At 23.0% G+C, this 12685-nt stretch overlaps 1 protein-coding gene across 1 annotated transcript; it reads right to left on the bottom strand.

Annotated features, from left to right (window-relative positions):
• Nucleotides 1–6893: 6893 nt before the first annotated feature.
• LOC132917428 (transcription factor A, mitochondrial) lies at nucleotides 6894–9332 on the bottom strand. The gene is made up of 4 exons (XM_060978166.1): nucleotides 9028–9332; nucleotides 8787–8953; nucleotides 7445–7650; nucleotides 6894–7380 (listed from the first exon to the last, which is right to left on the bottom strand). Exons 1-4 carry the CDS (start codon nucleotides 9093–9095, stop codon nucleotides 7090–7092), a joined length of 732 nt encoding a protein of 243 aa, XP_060834149.1. The 5' UTR covers nucleotides 9096–9332; the 3' UTR covers nucleotides 6894–7089.
• Between the last annotated feature and the right edge of the window lie 3353 nt (nucleotides 9333–12685).

Below are 12685 nucleotides of genomic sequence, written 5' to 3'. Positions count from 1 at the left end.
TTTAGATTTTGAAAAAAATTGAAGAATGTCTTATACATTTAAAAAAAATAAACTTAAATTTTTAATATTGATGGTAGTTTCTGGTAGCAAATTGGATTTAATTTGTACTTAGAACTTTAGGAGATCAGAATAGTAAGTTATTTAATAGGTACTTTTCAAAATTATCAGAGGAAAAAATTATAAAAATATTTACATACTACTCATACCAGTTTCTGATTAAATCGATTTGAATTTCATGCGTTGTTCAAAATGTTTTTTTTGTCTAGACATTAAACAATTTTCAAAATATTTAAGCTCTGTTGAGCTACAACGTACTAATATACGTATGCATTTTTTAATTAAAGTTAATACTATTGATATAATTTTATTTATAAATCAAAAAGCTTGAAATTCAATTCAAAGTTATTTCTACGTAATTTGTTGTTACATAAATTAAAAAGTATTGAAAAACAGGAATAAACAATGTGTGTTCGGGGTGGGAGGGGGTTATCGGCCGACGTCATATAAAAGTATACCTAAAACGATGAAGAAAATATACCCTTTAAAGAGGGTGTCTAACTTTTTTATTGTTTAAATTATAAGCAATTCAAATTTTTTTAAGCAATACCAAACCTACCACTAATTTTTTATGTTTCTCCAAAACTTTTCAACATTTAACATATTTTTTTTTTAAGCTATATACCTACAGTAGGTTATAATGAGTAGGTTACTGTAATGGAAGGTATTAAATTTGAATTTAATGATCTAATATTATTGTATATGAAAAACGATTTTGAGCAGACGAAGTTTGAGAACAAAGAGCGTGATTAGGTTCATGGACCATGGTGGGTCCCTAAGTAAAAATTTGAAAAGTCATTATTGTATATAACAATAATAAATTATATGGGTAACTACTGTACCTATAAGTTTTATTGAATAATTTTGGAGGATTTAATTTCATCCAAATTTAAAATTAAATTTGTAATATCTATAAAAAAAAATTGTGTTAATATAGGTACCTATTTAGATTTTTTGTCTTATAAAAAAAAATCGTGCATTTGAATGTTTAATAATTTTCAACTGATATTATAAAAACTTATGAGAAACTTCCTATTAAATTTTCATATCTTAGATAAAATACATTTTTTTTATGAATATCTAACTAAAATAATTTCAAATTATCAAGATTATGATGAATTTCAACAAAGTTTGAACTTTAAATGCTATGAACAAATCATGTCCATGGATTTTTAATATTTTTTAACTAATATTTAAACAACTTATGAGAAACCTATTATTCTAAATTTTCAATCTTTTCAACCCAACAAAAATGTATTGCACTTATAAAAAAAAATGAAAGTACCTATTCATAAATAGCTCAAAATAAGTCAAAATATTTTTTCACGTAAAGAAAATTATAAAATAAATATTTGGTGAAAATTTCAAGTCTTTATGGATAATAGTTTTTGAATTACAACAAAATAAGAAAATTGATCTACGACAATTTGTTAATTTACGTGTGAATATCCAATGACTAACTTTATACACTCATACAAAATTATTTGTGTCTCCGGAAAACTTTTATGTTTTAATAAATGTATAGAACAAATTATGGGGAATCTTGTATTAAATTTTCAAATATTAGATATAAACAGAAAATTTTTTATGAATTTTGTCAAAATTCTAATTTTAGACGCTCATAAAAAATTATTTTGAATTTATGCTCAATTATTTTATAGTTTCCAATAACATGAACTTATGAGAAACTGTATTACATTTTCAAGTTTTTTTGATCAATGGAAAATTTTTTTATCGATAATACCAAAAAAATAACTAAAAAAGTAGAATTTTTCTTATACCTACCTAAAAATAATTTAAAAAAATTCAAAATATTTCTTAAATTTTATGGTGTAAAGATAATGCCAATATAAACATTCGGTGAAAATTTGATGAATCTCTACGGCTTTTATTTTTAGTTACATAAAAAAATTCATATATCAACTTTATCACTAAGTATATTTTATATTTTATATATTAATTATACCATATTATTAAATATTAATACATTATTGTTATTAAGTTTTGAGTCAATATCATACCACCTTACCGTAAAACAATGTGAAGAAGTTCATGGTTTAAAATAAATACGTATAGGTATTATAGGTAGGTAATATATTAAAATTAATTTAAACATTATTTTTAAAATGTTATTCCATTTAAAAAATAATATAGGTACGTAAGAGTTTTAAGGTTATTATTGTTACAAAATAATTATTTTAATAATAATATTGGATTTTTTGCTTGTTAATACAGATTAATGATTATTAAGAAAAATACTGCGATTTTTTTAATTTCGACACCCCAAACCTTTCATCATTCCTAAAAGAAAAGTTGCTAAAGTTAAAAATCGAACCATTTTTACTGTCTTAAAAGGTGTCCTCAAACACACAAAAAAAACATACAGCGGCAATCGACATCATTGTAAAATCAATTCATTTCTTACTCCGCTCATAATCTAATGCATGGTTAGGTACATTATACACATTACATTGAATAGACGAAGTTTAAAATTGAACGAAATGGTATATTTAAATGAAAAATCACTTTCCTCTAATGATTTTAGCTATTATATAATATAATATAATATAATATAATATAATATAATATAATAGCTATATATATTATATAATATTTTGTATGTTTTTTGAAAAATTTACAATCTGTATTTGTTAACAAAAAGATAACCGACAGAAACATATTCATTTATATTATGTTATTATGCATAATAACATCAAACATAAGCACAAGATAAGGGAAGTCATCTAGCAATGGAATCCTCCGAGATGTAGGTATAATTTAAAAATTATTTATCGTAATTCATAGAACATTAAAACTTTTTACTATTACCTTGGTATATTTTAATTGTAGGTACATACAATTTATTTGATGGACTTACTGGTAGGTTAGGTTACTTTCTATGCATATTCTATACACAATGAATTTTTCAAAATGTTTAAAATTTTAAACTAATTAACTACTTTAGCTATTTATTCTACAAAACCTTTTATTTTTATAACACATCAGAAAGGCTTTCTGTCTTCTGAGTTTTCTTATTATATTGATATACCTAAATGGCTAAATACTTATTTTAAAATATCATTAATTCCTAATTCCTATATATAATTATAATTTCACAGTATTATTTTTTTTTTACAAAACAAATTAACAAACATAATAAACCTTATACAAACCTACAAACCTAATTAATTGTTTATACAATTTATAAATTAAAAAATCATCATCATTTCAATCATTTTAGAAGTAATAATTTAATTCATATAATTTATTCATTTGAATAAAATTAAAATTTGTAATATTAATAGATGATACTCGAATGATATTTAACATGTAGTATTGTAGTAAGCATAATAAACTAGATATAAAAGAGAAATATGTAGGTATTATTTATTGCATCAAAAGTAGCTATATGGCTATATGGCTATATGGGAAATAAAAATAAAATAAGAATAAATCGTAAGTACCTAATTTGTATTTTATAATAATAAATATAATGATACCAGAAAATATAGGTAATGGTAAGATTATAGAAAACAATATGGTGTATTTGAACCATTAGAATTTAGAATTGTAAATGTCACAGAGTTATCATAATTTATTATATTCATGTTTAATTGATAAGACCATAAGGGTTAGATTTTTAATTTTTACGAAGTTAGAATTGTAGGAAAAGATATTCCTGTCGTTCTGCTATTTAAATTTAGGGTATACCTATAGGCTATATTATTACCTACATTTTGTTTGAGATCATTCCAATATTTTTAAATAAGTTTTAGTGTAAAATTAAACAAAACATAATTTTTGAGGTCGAATATAAATACCTATGTAACTAGAAAAATGTTGTGAATATAACAAATGTATTTATGTATTTTTAGTAGCATTAGTACTGCAGTAGGTATAATACATGTAGCCTGTAGGTATATTGTATATATATATATATCGTATCATATAGGTATGTACTAGATAAATATATACTTAGGTATTAGTGGTATTACTATTGTTCTGTGTTCTAATATTATAGTTTCATAAAGTAATGTTAAATGTTTTAATAAAAACGATATTTTCTCAAATGAATCGATATTAAGTTATAACCCGTATAGTATAAAAATTTTATTTTTACTTATTTTTTTTATTATTAAATAGCTCTTCAATATGTTTTATAAAGATATTTAACTCCTAATTAAAAAAGAATAAGTTTGTGCAGTGCCAAATTGTCAACAATTTAATTATAATGCCTATGGTTCGATGATTGATTCGTTTTTTTCTTATTTTTTGTAAAATAGATATCAACAAATATTATCGATGACAATTTGGCTCAGTTCTTAAAATGTGTGATCTCATGCAACATGCACGGCGCTTGTTTTTCATGAAATCATAAATCTAACAACTATTTTATAAACCGTTGAAATATTTTTAAATTCTCCCAGTTACCACACCTATCAGACAAATATGTTTGTGGGTCGACTACTTGGATTGTTTCCATGTATTGTTTTTTAAATCTGTTTGTTGTCCATCATTCCATAGTACCCTAGTCCTAAACATACAAATTAGTAATCACTAGAGCACGGATTTATATGCATTAAAAACCAACTAAATATGCGATAAAAAAATCTTAAATATGCATAAATATATGTACTAAAATGTTGAAATATGCATAAACAATTTATTTTTTGAATATTTAATTAATACAATATATTTAAAAAAAAAAACTATAGAACCCTACTATAGATACTTATCTAGGTACCTTTCTTCATTTTTTTCGTCACTTTCATCATCTTGGTATACGTACTTTATTTCCCCGATTATTGATCTAAGGTCATATTTGTGAAAACCGTTTATACCTATAAGTATACCTATTAATTTATTTTTATATTAATCAAAACTATAAAAATATAATACTTTTTTTTAATATTATAATAGAGAATAGTATACATTTTAAAAATGTTTAAAAAAAAATTTAAAAAAAACATCGAAATATGCAATCAAAATTGTATAATAAGCCTTTTAAATAGAAAAAGTTGAAATACGCAAATGATACATACAAATCCGCGCTCTAAATTAATCATTAATCACGAAATCCACGAATTATTCGGACCAAAATGTTTTTTATACCTCATGCAATAATTGGCTTAACTTCTCAATAAATATACAAATAGTATAATATATACATAATAATGTTACTTATTTTATATTTAGTCTACAGTAATCACTTGAAATTTGCTATTATAATAAAGGAGGGCTAATTGGCTAATTTTGAATATTTTATATAGACATTTAAATTCCAATTTGGATGAAATCATATTTATTTAAACGATAAATAATGATATTATGTTAATAATATTGTTATAATTTAAAAACATGACCTATTCATAGGAACTTATACTGTTATGTATTTTATATTTTTTATATTATGAATTTTACTATACACAATAATAGTTTTGATTTAATTTTAAAATATTATGTAGGTATTTATAGGTACTAGGAATTTATTTTTACTGTTTTATGGTAATTACAGACTAAATAGATTAATTAGATAAAATAATCTCATAAAAAAAACAATACATTTAGAAATTAACTTCACAGAGTAGTATACTATATTCCTATTGCACTGGAAACAAAAAAATACTGCTCTAGTCTTTTCCTTGATGTAGCATAGGCGACAGGCATTCAACACCATCTGGCATAATTGCTTGTTATTTAAACTTAAATAAATTTTCCGGCACCATAATAAGTTTTTAGTTTTTAAATCCTACTTAAAATACAAAACATTCAGTCAAATTAGGAACTTCATATACCAAAGTAGATACATTCTTTCGTAAATTCTAAAAAAATGTATTTGTTTAATTTATTCAATTTTTCTTTTATTAATGCCTTTATTTAAATTCTGAGTTTTGATTTTTTTTGTATAGGTACTTTAAGAATAATCATGGCTTAAATTTTTAAGTAATGAAAATAACTATATATTCAGATCTCAAATATTTTCTACCAGCTTAGAGTGTCATGTGGCAATAAAAATATATTTTATTTTCAAATATAAACTACCCTTTTTTATTGTGAATTGTTAAGCTGAAAGTAGATGATTTTATTGAAAATTTTGATTTATATAAATCTAAATAAAAATTTGAACGTGTAGATAGATACCTAGTTTCCTAGTTATTAAAATGTATATAGTACTAGATAATAAGGATTAAAAATGGTATTTCAAAAAATGGTTTTACATTAACTATTATCCTTAATAGTTAATACATAGTTCACCAACTCAAAAGCTATAAGTTAAAATACTAATTTACGTTTGTATGTATACCAAAATTAAAAAAAAAAAAATGTTTAATTCACAGTTATAGCACAGAATAGATTAAATTTAATCTATTCTGTGGTAATTCTTAAAGGTAGCATTTGAAAAAAAAACTTAGTCTCTAATCTCTATTGCTATTTAAGTTGAGTTATTATTAAATGGCACGATAAAACAAAGTAATTGAAAATAATACAACCCTTAAGTGTCCTTAATAATTTAATAAATTAATTAATATTTGAAGAAAAAAATTGGGATTAGCATACTTTACAAATTATCCTGTATGACAATTTAATTAGTATACATAATACACACATTGTCTAATGTCATGTCAGGACATATGTAAAGAAAACATTGTGATTTAAATATATTTTGAAGTTATTTGTACACAATACTGTTGTGATTTTACCTGTAAAAAGGAAAAACTTGTGATGTATAATATTGAGCTCTTGATAGTTGATATAATTTAATATAATATTTAACTCCCTGAGATTATGAATTAGTTACTACTTATTTTAAATCTATAAAAAATTAAACATTAAAATATAATCAAAATAATTTTAATTTATGAGTAAACAAAAAAAAACATCAGTACATCACTTTTACACATGGAAAAATAATAAATTAGTATTCTTGAAATTAAAAAAAAAAAGTTAACTAATAGCCACTAATAACATACAAATAAATCAATGAAAAAACAAATAAAAAAAAATTAAATTTTAAGTAAATAGTTTACATTTTTAATTATCTGTATCATCTTTAGATAGTGCACGAGCTCTAACTAAATCCAATCGTCCTGCTTTTATCATATCATTTTCCCACTTAAGAAGTGCATTTTTATATTCATCATTATCTATAGCTGCTGATTCAATATATTTTGATTTTCTATTTTCATCCATTTCTTTCCATTTATTAGCAACTGTTATCATATAAGTTTGAACTGGCTCATTTCCGTGGTTTTTTATTTCTTCAGTTACAAACTTTAAATATGCAGTAAGAGGTTTACGAGGTTTACCTAATTCTTTTAATTCCTGAAATAAATTTAAAACATTATATGAAAATAATATTATTAAGTAAAAATTATATTAAACATACTTTTTTGAGTTTGCGTTTTGTTCTTTGTTCTATCTGCTCATATTTCACTCGAAACAACTCATTTTTTTGATCAACAGTCAAGCTATGATTAAAAACTTTCATATTGTCTTTGTATTGTTCAAGTTCCTTGTTATAAATGTCAGTCATTTTTTTCTTAGCATCTCCATCAAAGTCTTTCCATGATTCACTTAAAAAGCGAATTGCATCTAAAATAAAAAAATTAAATAAATCAACAATAAATTTTAAAATTATAATTATTTTTTTTTGGTTGATATTGTTAAAATAATTTTTACTGTATCTCTAAATTGCATCAATTAACATCATTCACATGTTAGTAATTTATTTCTAAGTAATATTGATGATTGATGCTACTCATTTACTTAATAAGGTCATATTTACAAACATTTGAAATTAGTACTTATAAAACTAATTTTTAATGTAATGACAAAATAGCATGGGAAGTGCATTTAATTAACTCAGATCCCGGCCTTAGACTATTAGTTTAGTTGTAATGATTAATATATAATAAAAATCTCTGTGGTCCACAAAAGTTTGTGTTGTATTATTTTCAATTGCTTATACTAATTATTACTTGTAATTTTATATTTTAAATGTTAATTTTATTGATATAAATTATCAAAGGTCAGGACAGTAATTTTTTTTTTAATATAGTACCTACTTCTAATAAACTTGTTCAAATGTTTTTATCTACATTTTTTTTTTATAAATTTTCCTGACTAAATGACTTATTGAGCATTTCATTATTTGCATAAGCAGAAATCGGGGTGAGGGGGACTAACCCCCCCAGAAGTTAAAAGTACAGGTTTTAGAATTACTTATAGTGTAATAAGCATATATTGCTCCCCAGTAATTTCACCAAATTAACGCTTATGTAATTTTAAGTACATCAAAATTTGTTCGTATTTGCAGATGGCAAGTTTGTTACGTATGTGTAATATATTAAAAAAAAAAAACAATATAATTTCTTATTATAAAGTAAATATACTAGTTAGTACTGACATCTGATGACTGGACAAGATGTGATTAGTAAAGAAATTATAAAAACCTTTTTTTTTAAGTTCATAGTTGATGTATGATCGATAAATAAAACAGAAAAACTTTTAATAAAATATTTGTAATTTGTAATACGACATAAAGTTGTAAATAGCAATAAATAACAATTTAACTACTCTAATCGTAAATTTATAAGTTATTTAATTACATTGTCTGTACTGTAGTGACACTACATTAATAATAACTACAAATAAAGTATCATACAACACTCGTCATAATCATTAATTATCATGGATTATTGTAAAAAGGTGTCAAACATAATATTTACCTTTAAAATTTAAATTATGTTTTTCAATTACTTCTTGTCTTCTTTCTTTAAGATATTGAAAGAATGGAGGACTAGGTTTCTTTGGTTTCAAAGGTAATTGTAACTTATTTACCACTGATTTTTGAGCATATCCTATGTTATGAGATTCCAAAACAGAATTTGCACATCTGAGAAAAATAAATTGATATTTTATCAAACATATTAAAAATAAAATAAAATAAACTTTATAAAGTATTTTAACCTGTTGATAAACAAATTATTTGAATTGACTAATCGCCAATGATTCGTGAGAAATTGTTTGAAACCCATTTTAAGTAAATTTATATTACTTTTTAAAGATTATATCATAGATTAATTGAATTTGGGAATAATGAAATCTGAACTTTTTGAAGTATTTAATGATTGAAAAACCATAACATTGATTGTTGTTTTGGTGAAAAGATGAATTAAGTATTAACGATACCGGGTACAATAGTCAAACAACTCATATAGCAACACGGCTGTATACCGTATAGATCATACAGTAAAGAATATAGATATTAGATCTACAACCGTGATCACCATTCACCATTCGGCACACAATTCAGTACAAATGTATAACCTCAAAATCTATTTTTTTAAACGTTATGTTGGCAACAAATTCGAAGCCGCTATGACCACAGATATATAAACATACATTTATCATAAATATATAATCATACATATATCATATATATATTATATTTATAATATATATAAATATGTATGTTTATATACTGTAGCTATGACATTATTTTGTAATACAAAATTTACCAGCCATTTACCAGCTACGCTAAAATAAAAAAGTTATGTAGTTTTTATCGATAGCCCTTATATGCCAAATTTACCTATGGGCTATGGTCTATAATAAATTAATAACAATATTGTAAAAGCATTACGTGTAAACTAGAAAATATTTAATGTATAAAATGATTCAATCAAAAATTCAAAAATAATTAATAAAAAAAGGGTGGGCAAGTGGGTATCGGTGTATCGCTCTGCTGTAGTAGAGGTGGAGAGTAAGTCACTATAATAGATGTATTAAATTTGAATGCAATGCCAGGTATCATTGTATACGAAAAACTATTCTGTACGGAGATGATTTGTTAGTCTAGGGTATATTATATTACTACTTATATTTAAATTATAATATAGGTATCGTTATTTTACGCGATTTCGTAAAAAATTAAATTTCATACGCTCATACAATTTGTTCTATATTGATGCTAGAATTTTTTTTACTGTTATTTGAAAAGTTATGGAGAGCCTTGTGTAGTTGTGTTGGGTTTTTAAACCTCTGGTATAAATCACAAAAATGTTATGAATTTTCAACTTTAAAATTCCTTGTAAATTTTCGCGATTTTGACATATTTTGTAAACGTTTGAAGTTTAAATGGTTATAAACAAAAATTATGACTAAAGATTTTTTATTTTTTTTTACTACAAGAACAACTTATAATTAACATTGTATTGAATTTTAAAGATTTTTTGGAATAGCAATTTTTTTTATCGGCATTTAAAAAAAATCTTAGAAAAATCGAAAATTTCAAATGTCTATAAATATTTTAAAAATTTAGTCGTAAATAGATAACGCTAGTATAAACATTTGGTGAAAATTTCAAGTATTTACAATGATTCGTTTATGATTTACAGTAAAATAAAAAAAATCAATTTTGTCAAAAACTATAGTTAAACCGTTTTTCCGTTAATTTTTAACTTTTGACCACTCCAAAGTACAAACTAGATTTTATTTCCTTTTCAAAGAGGGTCTGAAGTCAAAAATCAAAGCACTGCTAATACTCCAAAACGTGACAGATACAAAAATAAACATACCTACATCATTGTAAAATCAATACATTCCTCACTTCGTTCAGAATCTAAAAAAGAAATTAAATTATATCAATTTATTATTTTTATAATTATGGAATATCTTGATATAATTCATATATTTTTTAAATAATAATCAATATTGAAATGATTTTTAATAATATTCGATTTTAATTGTTATGTCATTGTAGTAGGTATACGCGATACGCCTAGGTATATACTTACTACTTAGTACTTAATATCTACATATTTTAGATTCTGAACGGAGTAATGAATGTATTGATTTTACAATGATTTGTGTTTATTTTTATTTTTATTTTTTTTTTTGTGTTTGTTATGATGACATTTTTGGAGTAGTAATAATTTCCAGTAATTTTTAAAAACGTCAGAAAAACCCTAAAAAAGTAGGTAACAGAAAAATGAAAATTTTTACGCATAACCACTTTTCGACAAAATCGATGTTTTCATTTTGCTGTAACTCAAAAATGAATCATTGTAAATACTTGAAATTGTCACCAAATGTTTATATTAGCGTTATCTATTTATAAAATATTTTGAATTTTTTAAGCTATTTATAGACAATTGAAATTTTCAATTTTTCTACATTTTTTTTCTTGAAATGCCGATAAAAAAAATTTGGCTTTCCAAAAAAATCTTTAAAATTTAATACAGGGTTTATTATAAGTTTTACTTATCGTAGTAACAAAAAAATCAAAAATCGTTATTCACTATTTTTGTTTACAACAATTTAAAGTTCAAATGTTTACGAAATATGTCAAAATCGTTTATAACTAAGTATTTAAATTTTATTTAAAATTCGGAGTAGTTTTTGAATTAGGTTAGAAGAGTGTAGCTAGAATAACATTTTGCGAGCTATCCCCGTATAATAATATTATACACTTATTCACTCCGCTTATCGTTATTAAAGCTTTAAATACTTCTATACTTCTACAGTTCTTTAGACTACTCATCCGAATTTCCTTTTTTATGTATTGAAATACTCCAAAAACATTCTGCTTCATATTATGAGTTGAAAAATGTATGTCATTCAAAAAAATAAATAAATAACTAAAAAATTATAATAATAAAAAGTATTGAATAATAAATTGTTATTTTATTTTGACTGTAAATTATAAAAGAAAAATATTTTCAAAAACGTTAATAGATTTTGAAATAATGAGAGTTGATCGATTAAAGAATCGTCTTGAACAGATATATGTAAATTGTAAATATAAACCTACAGTGTTCAATAAATTTGAAAACGGTCGTATGATTAATTGGGATTTGTAAACGATAATATGAAATAATAATCTAATATATTATAAATATTATATGATCATATGGACGTATGGTATAATACGAGTTTCCAAAATATTCAGTGAGGTAGGTATATACATCATGAGTTATTATTTTTTGGCGTTTTTGGGATTTTAGTTGATGAAGCACTGATCCAAAAGAATTGGAAGAAAATATACTAAAATTGAATGAAATGAATAATTAATATTATATAAAAATAAAAAAAATTATTTGTTTGTATTTATGGTTCACATTGACCGATATTACACATTGCCTTTAACGGCTTTAACATGTTAATAAATATATATTTTTTATAATTTAATCTATTAGGTGTATGATTTAATACAAATAAAAACCTTCTTACATAAAATATATTTTTTTTTCATGAAAAGTTTTTTGATAAAACATGTTGACAAATTGTTTATGTTTAAAAATATTAACAGTAGATCCATAATATATTAATAGCGTACCTAATTTATTATCTAGGAATTATTATAAACGGATAAATCAGAGTTAGTTACAAATAGTCAAATTTGATTTTAGTTATTTTATAGTTTTCTCTATTATAATAATATTTATTTATTTATTTAATATCACAATAGGTACAATAATAATAATATTATATTAATTTATTATGTGTTGTTTCTTAATAATTATGTTGAAACTGTAAACTGTATGTAATAAAATCGTAGTATATTATCAAATTGAAAATAAATCATCATTAAAATGTTGATTTATTTGAATAAAAATAACTTTTT

Source organism: Rhopalosiphum padi, chromosome 1 (genome assembly GCF_020882245.1).
Source record: "Rhopalosiphum padi isolate XX-2018 chromosome 1, ASM2088224v1, whole genome shotgun sequence".
NCBI classification, from domain to species: Eukaryota; Metazoa; Arthropoda; class Insecta; order Hemiptera; family Aphididae; genus Rhopalosiphum; species Rhopalosiphum padi.
This window is presented reverse-complemented; position numbering and strand designations above follow the sequence as displayed.